This window comes from Megascapheus bottae, chromosome 17, assembly GCF_031878675.1.
Source record: "Megascapheus bottae isolate mThoBot1 chromosome 17, mThoBot2.hap1, whole genome shotgun sequence".
NCBI classification, from domain to species: domain Eukaryota; kingdom Metazoa; phylum Chordata; class Mammalia; order Rodentia; family Geomyidae; genus Megascapheus; species Megascapheus bottae.
The window spans coordinates 37,087,195-37,101,406 of record NC_143525.1 but is presented as its reverse complement, the minus strand read 5'-3'; the positions used below and the strand labels follow the sequence as shown (position 1 = coordinate 37,101,406).

Here is a 14,212-nt window from a genome sequence, read left to right as displayed (position 1 = left end):
GTCTGGCACCAGTGGCTCGCACCTCAGGAGATCTCAGGATACTGAGATCTGAGGATCATGGTTCAAAGCCAGCTTGGGCAGAAAAGCTATGAGACTCTTATCTCCAATTAACCACCAAAAACCCCAGTGGAAGTGGAGCTGTGGCTCAAACTGATAGAACAAGAGCCTAGGGACAATGCCCAGGCCCTGAGTTCAAGCCCCACACTGACAATAACAAGAATGAAAAGTAAAGAAGGTGTTTTAAATGTTGCCCCAGATTTGAAGTGTTGGTCATTTAGAAATTGAGTACGTATGTACATATAGTCCTTCCATGTCTATGCAGTGCCGCTTTATGCCAGGAGGTGGCAGTAGAGGACAGGAGTCCCGGAGGGTGTCCAGGCTCACTAATGAGCATTTGTAAACATTCCTATTTTTGGCTTAGTACTGGGGATTGAATTGGGCCTAGGACCTCATGCCTTCCAGTCACACCCTCTACCACTGAGTTAGGTTTCAAGTCTTCCCCCTCTTTTTTTTTTTTTTTTGCCAGTCCTGGACTTGAGCTCAGGGCCTGAGCACTGTCCTCGGACTTTCTCAAGGCTAGAGCTCTACCACTTGAGCCTCAGCACCACTTCCGGCTTTTTTTATGAATGTGGTACCGAGGAATCGAACCCGGGTCTTCATTCATGCTAGGCAAGCACTCTACTGCTAAGCCAAACTTCCAGCTCCTTCTCCCTCTTTCTGTGTTGGTACTGGGACTTGAACTCAGGGTCTCATGCTCTTGCTTGGCTTTCTTTGTTCAAGGCTGGTGTTGTACCACTTGAGCCACAGACAGCTTCACTTACGTGAGGCAGGCCACTCTGAGATCCCCATTGTCACTCTCCTAGGATGACCCCCAACTTCTGGAAACATTCAGTAGCAACAACCTTCAGAACTGGAAGCTGGTGGCTCACACCTGTAAATCCTAGCTACTCAGGAGGCTGTGATATGAAGATTGTGATTCAAAGTCAACCTGGGCAGAAAACTCCAAGAGATTCTCCAATTATCCACCAGAAAAGCTGGAAGTGGAGCTGTGCCTCACATGGTAGAATGCCAAGCTTGAGAAGGAAAGCTCAGGGGCAGCTCCTAGTTCCTTAATTCAACCCTCAATACTGGCACACATGCACACGCACGTGCAGTAAATGTCAGATACATAGAGTGGCTTGGTCACTTGAGCTCGGGGGACAGACTGGAGGGAGGGCAACGTCCAGTGTGGGGGGGGAGGATAGGAGCTGGTAGGTCTAAGAGCTAAGGGAGGGGCACCCTGTGCAAGACAGGCCACCAGGTCGCTTGCAAGCCAGCTTCTTTTATATGAAAGTTAAGGATGACCTCTGAGGGCTGGAAGATTTAGAGAGCCACAGGTAGCGGACACCTGAGCAGCTCTCTGATCTCTTTTTAGCCTCCTTTCAGAGGATAGTTATTGGCTCAGTTTTATTTGGATCCTGCATGAGAGTTTTGCAGAAAGGTGAAGACCTCCTCTGATTGTGCTTCCTGTGTGACGGGCTCAGCCGTAGATGAGTGCAGCCTGCTGGTTTTTCCCTCTGAGGTAGACTTTGTTCCTCTATCCACAATTTCCTGCATGAACCCCCACCAGGTTTCCAGGTCTTTAGTTCTGCGTCCACTCTCCTCTATTTTTGCTCATCCCCTTTTGTTCTGTAGCTAGGAGGAGGCACAGTTCAACTTCCCTCCAGCGGAGGACTTTGGAAATCTCCCATGAGCTCTGGATATGTCACGTGGCACAAGAGCAGTGGTGATGGTGCAGAAACACGAGACCCACACAGGAAACCTACAAGTTCAAGTCTAGCCTAGTCAGTCACTGACCTAACCTTGGAGGTGTTCAGGGCTTCTTTGTCAAGTGAATTGATCTAGTAGGCTCTAGATTTTCTGCCTGCCAGCTTTACAACCTGGGCACCTAGGGAGTGGCCAAACTCCCTGAGCTGCAAAGGTTAAAGGAGCTCAAGCAAAGTTTTTCTGGCCCACACTGGATCCATCCCCACTTCTGATCCCGTCAACTGTGGCCAGAGATCACAGTCACACTGTGACTGTCCTTAGTCCCACAACCATTATGAAATAAAGGGGTGGGGAGACACCCAAGAAGGAAAGCCTGGGGAGCTGGACATTTGGTAATAACATGAACAGGCTTTAAGGTTCCAACTGGAATTGCCGGGGAAAATGCTGCTATTGTGGCGTGCCAACACAAAACTGTTTCCTGGAGACTCCAGAGTTCTTGATATCCTTCCTGCTGTGAAAACAAACACTGGTAGGAAACTCAAGCAAATGTTGAGTCACATATTGGCCAACTACCAACTAACAGCTGCTAACACCTTGATTTCAGACCTCTGGCCTCCACAATGGTGAAAGAGTAGACCGCGGCTGTTCAAGCCACAGGGCAGTGCTTGTTACGCTTTATATGAGGAATCAACCACTCTCTTCCTCAAGGGCTTTGCCCATGCCAGTGCCTCTGCTGAGACCCCTTTGCCATGGTGTATGTTAGTTTTCTGAAATTAGTTCAATGTCTTCTCCACAGAGAGGCTGTGCTGGGTACTGGGTGCTGGGTTATAACGTGAGTGCTTTCCCACCTGTACCTGTTGGAACAGCACCTGATTCATAATCAGAAAAGGAGACAGAAGAGAGAGAGTAGGGGAGAATAAAAAAAGGAAGCCCATAGCATCTTCCATTGGGCTGAACATCAGACATGGCACTGGGCTCGGGGTTAGAGCCTGGAGCTCATTCCCTGCCATTCCTTCTGCAGGATCTTTTGGGCTTTTCTTTTGAGATGGGTGGTCAGCTGCCAAGGCACTGATGCCTTCGAGCTGGACGTGGAGCATCTCCACGTGGCATGGCGACAATGGTAAGTGCCCATCCCCAGGAGAACTTGAGTCTAGAGAGGGAAGGCAGACCCTGAACATGTAGGCATATTAGCCAATGGTGTGATTTCGGGTACTGAGATAAATAGGACTGGATGTGGTGGTTGAGGAGTCTTTGGAGGAAGTGATGGCTGCACCAGAGACTCCGTAATGAGAGGAGGCCCCATGTGTACAGTATAGGGAGAGCTTTCTAGCACAAAAGTTATCAAATATTATGAGCCAGGGGAACACCTGGGGAAGGGATATGAGGGGAAAATAGGGGTCACATTTCCAGGTCATGCAGACTAGAGATGGGGTTTGCTGTTTGTTTCCAGAACCATGAACAAGCCCCGAGAGGATTTTAAGCAAGGAGCAAGCATGGTGTATGCTTTTTTTTTTTTTTTTTGCCAGTCCTGGGATTTGAGCTCAGGGCCTGAGCACTGTCCTTGGACTTTCTCAAGGCTAGAGCTCTACCACTTGAGCCTCAACACCACTTCTGGCTTTTTTTCTATGGATGTGGTACCGAGGAATCGAACCCAGGTCTTGGTGCAAGCACTCAACCACTAGGCCAAGCTCCCGGCCCCTGGTGTATGCTTTTAATTGCAGCATGTACTGTGCACGATGAACTGCAGGGGGCAGCACAGAAGCTAGTGTGGAGGCGGAGCTGGCAGGGAGGCACTGGGAAGGCTTGATGTTAGCTGTGCCAGGAAATGGTAAGAAGAGGACTGGGGACTGGGCAAGGTGAGGGGATAAGGGAAAGACAACTCAGAATACAGTCACACCTTAGGGGTGTGGGTGTGGGTGTGTGTGCGCATGTGTGCATGCGCTCTGATCCTGAGAACTAAACTCAAGGCTTCAGCTTTATTTATTTATTTTTTCTGGGCCTAGTGGTTGACCTCAGGAATTATCCCTGAGATTTTCTGCTCAAGGCCAGTGTTCTACCACTTAAACCACAGCAGCTCTTCTCCCTTTTGGTGGTTACTTGGAGATAAGAGTCTCCTGGACTTTCCTGCCTGTACTGGCTTTGACTCTTACCCCTCAGATCTTGAGCAGCTAGGATTACAGGGGAGAGTCATTGGCACCTGGCTAGTTTTGGGCCTGAGCAGCTGGATGGCTGGCGGTCTGTCTTCCTGTGACAGGACACCTAGGAAAGGACTAGACTGGGGGTGGAGGGCAGGGGAGATGGAAGGAAATCAGTGCCCATGAGACATTCCCTAGGCTTCCAAGGGGAGGTGCTGAGCAGTGAACAGGGCAAAGTCTTAGAGTTCAAGGGCAAAGTCTTGGCTGGAATTGAAGATGGTCGGTGAAGTGTGGATGGTGGCCACCTTGGGAGACATGAAGATGAGGGCGTGGGATGCAGAGCCCTCTGGTTAGCCCGGGTTAGGAGGAAGAAAGAAGAAGGTGCCTGGGACGGATCAGCCAGCTCATGGGAAGAAAGCTGGGAAAGGCAGGTTTTCAAGAAGCAGGCAGTGGCCAGGTGTGTCAGATGCCAATGGGAGGCGAGGCCAGAGACTGGACCTTTGGTTTCAGCAGAATTTAGGTCACTGCTAATCTGGACAGGAACCACATCCCCTAAGGTGGGGGTCAAAGGACAAATGATAGTAGCATGGAGAATTCAGATGGGAGGGAGGAGGTAGAGCAGCAGACAACAGAGGCTGGGGGCACCAGGGAAGGTTCCCGAAGGATGACTTCATTTGCATGTTAGAGATGGTAGTTGGACTTCCAGGAAGAGAAAAGGCACACAATGAGGCCTGAGCGTGGGACCCAGGTCCAGCTGCAGTGGACAGAGGTGCCCCTGTGACGCGCTGGGAGGAGGTCTAGGAAGGTCTGGGCAGCAGATGGATCAGGGGCCTGGGCCAGGCATTAGGTGATGAGATACATTTTTGCTTTCTGTGACAGTACCGGGCTTGAACATAGGGCCTAGGCACTCTCCCTTAGCCTTTTCAGTGCTGGCATTTTACCATTGGAGCAACACCCCCACTTTCAGCTTTGCTGACTAGAGATAAGAGTCTCTTGGACTTTCCAACCTAGGCTGGCCCCAGACCAAAACCCGAAGATGTCAGTGTACTGAGTAGTTAGGATTACAGGTGTGAGCCACTGGCGCCTGGCTAGGGCAAGATTCTTTTTTTTTTTTTTTTTTTGCCAGTCCTGGGCTTGAGCTCAGGGCCTGAGCACTGTCCTTGGATTTTCTCAAGGCTAGAGCTCTACCACTTGAGCCATAGTAACACTTCTGGCTTTTTTCTATGTATGTGGGACCGAGGAATTGAACCTGGGTCTTTGTGCCTGCTAGACAAGCACTCTACCACTAGGCCAAACTCCGGGCCCCTAGGGAAAGATTCTTAACTTCCTTCTTTGAAGCAGCAGCAACAAAAACACTATTTCAACAGGTTTCACTGTTTTGTTTTCGTACTTGCATAGTTTATTTCTACAGCACTCAATTTCCTTACCCTCCTTTTCAATCTCTTCTTGTCATCCACCATCCACCCCCAGTGCTATGTTTCTTTGCGTGGTGGTAGATCTCATTCGTTCATTCAGTTCCCTCGTGCACTTATTTAATTCTTCATGTGTTCAGTGTTTCAGCACTCATTTGCTGGAGTGAACTAGTGAACTGCTCATCTACCCACCCAACAGCCAGACCTCAGTTCATGGCTTCTCATCCAGCTGAGACCCAGTGCCAGAGGAGTCCTACTTAGGTGTGGCATATTGGCTTCCCATGTTCCAGATGGGCCTGGCAAGTGTCCAGGCTTTCCTGTACCCATCATTTGTCTGTCCCTTGGGTCACATATGGGTCATGGGTATGGCTCAGGTCTGAGCTGTAGCCTCTTCCTCCATAGCAGAGCTGAAGATACACGAATTGCCACTGATCAAAGTTCACAAGTCTTTAACATAGCTCTTAAGTTTTCAAAGGCATGATTTGCTGATTGTATATATACATACATATATATAATATATATATACATATATTTAAAACTCCACAAACTAATAAAAACAAAACCAGGAACAGGACTACTTTCTCTTTGAGGAAAAGATTAGGGTCTCACCATATAGCCCAGTCTAGCCTGGAGCTGGCACTCCTCTAGTTCCAGCTTACCAAGTGCTAGGCACAAACACCAAAGCATATAAAATCAAAACTCCTCTTGCTATTGCCCTGGCGTCAATATCCATGTGGGTGAACCATGTATGCCTTGAGATAGCTTATAGCCTTCCAGATCTCCCCCCACCGCGCAGGCCTGGGGCTTGAACTCGAGGCCTGAGCACTGGCCTTGGGCTTTCTCAAGGCTATAGCTATACCACTTGAGCCACCACTTCCCACTTTAATCTATGTATGTGGTACACCAAGGAATCGAACCCCAGGTCTTCGTGCATACTAAGCAAGCACTCTACCACGAGGCCAAACTCTCCGCCCAGCCTTCTAGATTTTATGTAGGTATTTGCAAAGATAAAACATTCACACACAAATTGTGGCTACTATTTTGCCATTTGCCTTTTTGTTCTGCACACTAAATGATGGACCCTGTCCAGGTGGGTGCTATTTATCCACTGTGTGTGTGTGTGTGTGTGTGCACACGCGCATGTGTGTGCATGCACACACGCTGGTCCTGGGCTTGAACTTGGCCTGAACCTGGCCCTGAGCTTTTGTGCTCAACACTAGCATTCTACCACTTGAGCCACCGATCCACTTCTGGCTATTTTTGGTGGCTAACCGAAGATAAAAGTCTCATGGGCCTGCTCTGCCCGGGCTGGCTTTGAACGAGAATCCTCAGATCTCAGTCTGTGTTATTGGAATCACAGGTGTGAGTTACTGGCACCTGGGTCCACTCGTTCAGTACATGTGGCTTCTTAGATAGAATCCTGTCCACACATCCATCAATGGATGCTGATTTTAATGCCCCGCACACTGAATCTGGAGGTAGATGCTGCTCAGATTTCTTGATTGCCATCTAATCAATGTGTTCCCGCATGTCCAGGCTGGGGTCTGTGCCCCACCCATAGCTTTGTAAACATCGGTGGCGTGAACAGATAGGGCCTCATCACCTCCAGAAAGGTGACATCCCCTCCCTTCCTAGCAACAGTGAACAGGAGACACAGACAAGCAGTCATTTCTGTCACTCAGTTCCTGCCACACTGGGATCAGGATGGTAGCTCCTCTCCCTCCAGCTGTTAGCTGTGATGATAGGAAGGGGACACATGACAGCCAATCCAAGGGTAGGCCTTCTCCTCCACATCTCCAAAACTCAGCTTCCCCTGATGGGCTACTTAGCAATGAGGACAACACCAGCCTTGTATTCTCATCCATCAGCCACACTGACATGAAGCACTTACTATCTTCCTCCCCCCTCCCCACCAGTCCCCACCTGCCACTTAGGGTTGGATTTGTCTCCCCCTGCCACCTCTGGCACATCAGCAAGCATCGCTCTTCCTCTGGGTCCTGTTTCCCAAGAAGCCTCCATCAACCCCGTTCTGGCATCTTTGAAAATACCCATGCTATCTCCTCAGGCCAGCTCTGCCACCTGCCTGAGTTCTGATGCCCTAGCAAGGGCGTATCATTGAGCAGTCCGAAGCGGGTACCCAACCAGCATGGCAGGGCCACTTACTTCCAGCCCTCCTGTAAGTTCGGGCCAGTGTAGATGCTGTGTCCAGTGCCTGGAGTGGGCTGTGGGGCTCAGTGCAAAGACAACGATTGGGGGGAGGTGTCCGATGGTCCTGCATGAACCCACATACACTGGTAAGAGCGTCCCCCTTACTGCTGCATGGAGCAGGGCAAGCTCCCCTGCTACCAGTGTCCCAGGGGCACAGAGGCGCCTCTGTAATCTGTCAGAGCAGCTGTCCAGTCAAGACGCGCTGTGTTGGCAGGAGAGACCGTTCTACCACAAGTGCCTCCAGCCCACTGGCCTATTCTTCCTGGCAGCCTCTGACTTGAGGTAGGAACAGATGCCGTCTATGCCCAACTCTGGAGACGAGAGGCAGCTGATAGGTAGCAGGGACAGAAAAGCAGTAAGTGAAATCCCCAAAGGATCAGAGTTGTGGCAGGATGGATGGGACCCTCTTGGGAGTCCCAGAAGTCTCTGGCATGTTCTAAAAGGCACCAGAAATGAGGAGGCTCAGAAGGCGGGATTGTCAATACCCCTCTGCAGGTCGGAATCCTCCTCAGGCCGTGGGCTGTAGGGAGGGGGTGGCTCTGTGGGAGGTAGGCCCAAGGTGGGCTTCAGAATAACCTGCAGGGAAAAGAAGGCACTGGTTTTGTTCAGTCCTGGACCTCTGGGGTCCTGAGTCTAATAGCCCTTGACCACCCTGTGATGGCTGCAGCTCAAATGAGAGGGGTGATGCATTGCTTGATGGGTAGAGTGCTTGCGCAGCATGCACAAAGCCCTGGGTTCGATTCCTCGGGACTGGGGCTAACACACCTTCCCCTGTCTTAACTACTTCAATAATCTGGAGAATAAGAAGGGACAGCCAGCCACAACGCAGCGAGGGTTAGGACAGAGAGACCCACCTCACTGTAGGGTGGTGGAGGCTCATTGGTGGAGACCCAGACCCTCTGTGGGGGGGCGCCCGAGGGAGGATCTGGGGGCCCCTGGCGATGAATGGCAGGATCCAGCTCTGGCTCTCTGCACTTGCGACAGAAGCGCTTTGCCAGGCCGCAGATGCATAGAAGGGGCACGACGACCAGGAAGATGACGATGAAGATCCTGGCACGGGAGACAGCCGGCATCTGAGTGTCCCACCGCCCCCTTCCCCGCAGTGCTCCGCTGCCACGTCAACGTGGCCACCCCCGGCCCCGGAGGCCGTGTTGGGAGGGGTGGGCCCTGGGCTCACCTCAAGGGGCCGGAAAAGAATTCGTTCTCCATGCAGCAGCCTTTACTACAACATTTGAATCCGCTGGGACACCAACTGGTTGGGGCAGAGAAAGGGGCTGGAAGAGACGGTGAGCACACAGCAGCCAGGGAGACACCCAGTCCCGCAGAGCTCAAGCCTCCCTTAGAGAGCACAGGACAGGCCGTATTTTGACCACAGTGGGAGGAGCTGGAGCCAGGGCTGAGGACCTGGGTTCCAGACTTATCTCTCAGCTGGCCTGTGTGCTTGTTCCAAGTTATTTGGCCTCACAAGCCTCATCAGTAAAATGGGTACAAGAAGCATCTGCAGAGCTCATTGGCCAGATTTTGGGGGGGGGTGCTTGAGTGTTGCCATGGTTACGCCCCTGAAGGAGATGTAGAGTGACAGGTAATACCAACGCTCCTGGAGCTGATGTGAAGAGAGTTCTCTGTGTCTCCCTCAGCCCCAGAATGGGGGAAAGGGGCTTTGAGAACAGCCATGGTTGACTGGATGAGGACATTTTCTGCTCAGAGCCCCTCACCCCACCCCTCCTTACTGTGCTCGCGCCTCTGGATTTGCACTTTAGGACCCATGGGACCAAGTGAGAAAGTAGGGATTAAGTGAGTGTGTACCCTGCCACTCCCCACCATGGTTGGGTGGTGAGGGAGGCCCTCCCTCTCTGGTGGAGGAGGGTACAGTCTCTGGCAGGAAGGGGGGTGAGTGAGGGTGATGGACAAGGCATCCATCCCCCATCCTGGAAGATGGGTGACTGGGCATTGGCCTACCCGCCCCCCTCCCCCCCCCCCCCCCCCCCCGCCAGATCAGAAGGTACAGCCAGAAATCTCAGACTCACAAGACACCGCATTTGAACTGGGGCCCAATCTGTGGAAGAAAAAGAGGCAGAAAGTCAGGCACAGTTCATGAACTCAGGGTCGAGTGGTACATTCAGATGTTCCCCAGATTAGTCACAGCCAGGTGTTAAATAGACTCAGACTCTCCCTTCCTCCACCCCTGGTCCCCAGGCCAAAGTCTGGAACCCCCTGAAGCCCTGGCCATGGTGGGGGGGTTCTTCCTCTTCACTCATGCTCACTTATCCAAGTCTTATCTTTCCTAACAGCAGGCCAGTTAAGAACCTGTAACACTTGTGGTCCCGGGACTAGCAGTAACTCCTCTCCTCTTTCTGCTCTGCTGTCCACTGTCCTGCCAGTCACTTGGGCACCGCAGCCAAAACTCTGGCTGCCATATCAATGTGATCATCTAACAACCCCCTGAAGTGGCTCCCTGGAGTATAGACCCCCAGCAAGCAGCCTCAGCTCCTTCCTCTCCCTTGTCCTGATCCTCTGTCTTCCCCTTGAAAACACACCTCTCGGGATTCCCTAAACAATGAGTTTTTTCACTCCTGCCCAAGCCCCCATTCACCCTTCAGAAAGTCCTTCCTTTGCAAAAAAAGGCCAGTTCCCCCCACCCTTCTACAATAGGCTCTGCAGGACACCAGAGCAGTGATAATAGATAAATACTTTTAAAAAAAAGTCAAAACCAAAAGCTTTTACTCAGTCACGAGTTATGCTCAATCGTGTGTCTATCATATAATCTGTTACTACTCTGCCCTTTGTTTGTGAAAAGGTTCCACCGGAAAAAGCAAATGGTGGGGCCGGGAGTTTGGCCTAGTGGTAGAGTGTTTGCCTAACATGCACAAAGACCAGGGTTCAATTCCTCAGTACCACATACATAGAAAAAAGCCAGAAGTGGTGCCGTGGCTCAAGTGGTAGAGAAGTAGTAGAGCTCTAGTCTTGAGAAAAGCCCAAGGACAGTGCCCAGGCCCTGAGCTCAAGCCCAAGACTGGCAAAACGAAAACAAAAAACAAAACCCCGCAAATGGTGTCCTAAAAGCAAGGTAAAAGTTAAAGGGTTGATTTAAGTGATAAATTAAAATTTTAGATTGGTTGAAAGAAGGCTTTTCCCCTGCAGGGCCTCATACTTTCAAGACAAGCATTCTCCCATTTAACTGTATCTCCAGTCCTTTTTGCTTTCTTTCTTTTTTGGTCAATCCTGGGGCTTGAACTCAGGGCCTGGGCACTGTCCTTGGACATTTTTTGCTCAAGGCTTACGCTCTACCACCTTAGCCACAGCGCCACTTCTGGCTTTTTCTGTGGTACCAAGAATAGAACCCAGGGCTTTGTGCATGCTAGGCAAGCACTCTACCACTATGTTCCTGTCCTGCTCTCGTCACTTTTGAATAAGAGTCCTGCTTCCTATCCAGGCTGGAAAGAATCTTGATCTTCCTATTTACACTTAATGTGCAGCTGGGACAACAGGGACTCCCCACTGACACACAGCTCCTTATTGTTTCCAATGGAGTCTCGTAAGCTTTTTTCCTGGGCTAGCCTCCTGATCTTTGCCTTCTGAGTAGCAAGGATTGCATCTTTAGTGGAAGTCAGAAGTCATTCTGGGAGAAATGAATCAAGCACCCAATGCAGTACTGAGCTCTATGCATCCTGAGCATTCGGTTTTTCCTTAGTAGTGGTCTCTTGGGTACCACTACTGCATATATTCAAGCCTTCACAGGATCTTCTCCCAGGAATCAGCAAGGTTGAGACAGCACCTCCTTCTCCAACCACCTGACTTGAAATTACAACCACTCTCCCAAAGAGAGACCTTCATCCTTATCTTAACGGCTGAGCAGAATGCAGATTCCATGTGGCAAAAATTCTTCTCTGTATTTTTAAATCATTACCCCAAACCCGATAGCCAAAATATCTGCAGAATGAATGAATGAGTATTTAACAACCAACTGATTTTTCTTTCGTTGGGGCTGCTTTCAGACTACTGAGAGGGATGTAAGTGCAAAGACCCTATGAGGGGTTACTGGTCACCCCATCCTGGGACAGCCAGGGCTCAGGATAGGAAGTCAGGTTGGGCACAAGTCCCCTGTTACTTTTATACATTTATTTGACAAAAATTTAAAATAGCATTTTTTGCTAGTGAAGCGATTCCCCTTTTCCTCCCTTGGGGCTTGGGCTTGAGTACCTTTTCATTCATTCCTTTGGTGGGGGCAGGAGGTGGAAGGGATCCTGTGGGTTGGTCTAAAGATGGGATGAGCTACTGCCCCTCAACTCACACAGTACACAGGATAACTCTAGAGTTCAAGATAAACCAAGGGTTCCAGGCACCAGCTGCAGCCCTTCCCCCTCACCCAGACTCTGCCCCTTCCCTCCAGGATCCCACCTCAGAAGAGGTGGATAATTAACAGGCATCATAAACTATGGTTCCTGCTTGTGATGGGGAAGAGCGCTTATCCCTGATTCCTCTCCCACTTTTAACCAAGGTGATCTTGTCTGGGGCTGAGCTTTAAGGAGACATCAGGGTAATGCTAATGGTGCTAACTGTGCCTGACCTCTGAGATTGCTGAGAAGAGACAACAGAAGATGCTCTGGGTTCCATGGCTGGGCTTCAGCAGGGCCCAGCCATGGGCAACCAACCCCTTCCCTGCCCCCCATGAACTCTTTTTTTTTTTTTTTTTGGCCAGTCGTTGGGCTTGAACTCAGGGCCTGAGCACTGTCCTTGGATTTTTTTCAAGGCTAGAGCTCTACCATTTGGGCCACAACACCACTTCCAGCTTTTTTCTATGTATGTTGGACCAAGGAATCGAACCCAGGTCTTCCTGCATGCTAAGCAAGTGCTCTACCACTAGGCCAAATTCCTGGCGTCCCCCCCCCCCCCATGAACTTTTCTAGGAAGTAGATTAGGGACTTCCCCAGACTCTCAAGGAAGTAAGTTAAAAAAAAAAAAAAAAAAAAAAAAGGTGTGTCTGGGCCCATCCCAGCTGGTAAGAGACTCCACCATCACAAGACAGCCCTCCCCACCACTTGTAGAGCTTTTGTGGGAGGAACAGGAGCCAAAGCCAGGCTCAACCCCTGCCTCCCTCTTGGTCACTCATTTCTCAGGGAGGCCACCCAGCCTTGGGTCACCAAACCAGGTCAACAGCTAGCACACAGGGGGACTGTGCTCCCTCTCCTAGGAGGGGCTCAGGGGCCTCCTGTTGTCTAGGACCTTAGGGCCGGGACGCAGAGTCACTCCAGGGAGAACTTAGGCCCAGCTTTCTGACGCACTCAGGAAGAAGCTGGAAGGCCAAGCCAAGATTAATAAGGGGGTCAAAGTCCCCATTCGAAGGAGCTCTCCCTGTCAGGCGGTGGGTGGGGTCGGATCCCCTAGTAACAGAACCCCCAGAGATGGAGGGCTTTCCTAGGGCCTTCCCCTGACGACTCCACCTCCACCTCTCTGCCCGCCCACTCCCCCCCAAAAACCCCCCACACAACAGAAAAGTTGCTCACCGTAGTGGTCACCAGGACGTCCCAACAATGCGAGGTGAACACTAGGTTGTGGGCAGGCCCCCGCCCACAGGATTAGCACCCCCAAATCGTACTTACCTTCCAGGCGCCTACTCTTTGGAGGCCGGCCAGCAGGCTGAACAGCAGGGCAGACTCGAGGCCTGGGACCCAGGCGTCCCACATCCTAGTGTCGGGGAGCTGGGCTTCCGCGTGTGAGCGGAGGAAGGAGAGGCGGGGCGCGACCTCTCCCACTTCTCTCCACCTATGAGGCTCCGCCTGGCGAGGGGGGGCGGAGCCGGTGAGCTCGGGGTTTGGGCCGGACTTGGGGCGGGGAGGCGCACACAGGTGAGGAGGGGGAGATCCTGCTTAGGCCTTGAGAATTGGGAGACCGCAGAGATTAATTGGTTGTAAGAAAAAAAAAGTGTGGGATAAATGAAAAGAAAAGCGGTTCTAATAATCATAAAGTAAAATAAACAGAAAACTGTGGGGCCAGCTTAAGACTCATTGCTAGTCCCTACCATCCTCTGTCCTCGCGTCCCGGACGCAAGGGAGGGATGGCTGGGCCTGGGATGGGGGACAGGCGTGATGCTGGAAGCCCCCCCTCATTTGGATTTCTGGGAGTGGGGGGGAGTTGGAAGAGGGGAGCCAGGGCTGGGGAGAATCACAAGGGGAGGGGGTCGCCCCCTTGTGCCAACAGCGAGGGATGTGATTGTGGGTGCATTCTTACCCCTCCCCTGAGCCGCAGAGAGGAGGTGATGGCACCGTTTCCTCGATTACTAAAGGGAAATCAAGGTCCTAGGACTTGTCCGCTGGGGCCGCCCCCCGAGGAGCAAGCCGGGGCGCGAGCCTGCCAGTCCAGTCCACCGGGATCCCAGGAAGGACCCCCGTCCCCGCCCCCCCGTCCCCGCCCCTCGCCCTTCTCCAGGGCCCCGCCCGCATTCCGACCCCAGGCCCTCCCCGCGCGCACGCCGTGCTGTCCCGGTGTGGCCGCCAGGTGGCAGCATCGCCCAGCGCGGATCCCGCCAGCCGCCGCCCGACCCCGGCACCCCGCGGACGGGCGACCCGAGCAGACCAGAGACCCGCCCGGCTGGAGGTGGACCTGCGCGGGAGCTCCACGCACGCGGGAGCCCTGTGCCGGCTGTAGCTGAGAACCATGCTTCCTAAGAAGTGGGGTACGGGACAGGGTGCGCCCACAGCTCCCCTGCCCCGC

At 52.1% G+C, this 14,212-nt stretch overlaps 1 protein-coding gene across 1 annotated transcript; it reads right to left on the bottom strand.

Annotated features, from left to right (window-relative positions):
- Nucleotides 1–6,728: 6,728 nt before the first annotated feature.
- On the bottom strand, nt 6,729–13,198 carry Tmem92 (transmembrane protein 92). Its single transcript, XM_090350977.1, has 5 exons — nt 13,102–13,198; nt 9,529–9,557; nt 8,679–8,753; nt 8,356–8,551; nt 6,729–8,077 (listed from the first exon to the last, which is right to left on the bottom strand). The coding sequence occupies exons 1-5, from the start codon at nt 13,183–13,185 to the stop codon at nt 7,964–7,966; spliced, it is 498 nt and encodes a 165-aa protein (XP_090207103.1). The 5' UTR covers nt 13,186–13,198; the 3' UTR covers nt 6,729–7,963.
- Between the last annotated feature and the right edge of the window lie 1,014 nt (nt 13,199–14,212).

What these genes read in the sequence shown, in the direction of transcription:
- Tmem92 (XM_090350977.1), bottom strand. Translation starts at nt 13,185, where the DNA reads ATGTGGGACGCCTGGGTCCCAGGCCTCGAGTCTGCCCTGCTGTTCAGC. An exon ending in CAGTTCAAATGCGGTGTCTT is followed by an intron (nt 8,754 to 9,528) that starts GTGAGTCTGAGA and finishes TGCCCCAACCAG; the next exon opens with TTGGTGTCCCAGCGGATTCA. An exon ending in TTCTTTTCCGGCCCCTTGAG is followed by an intron (nt 8,552 to 8,678) that starts GTGAGCCCAGGG and finishes CTCCCGTGCCAG; the next exon opens with GATCTTCATCGTCATCTTCC.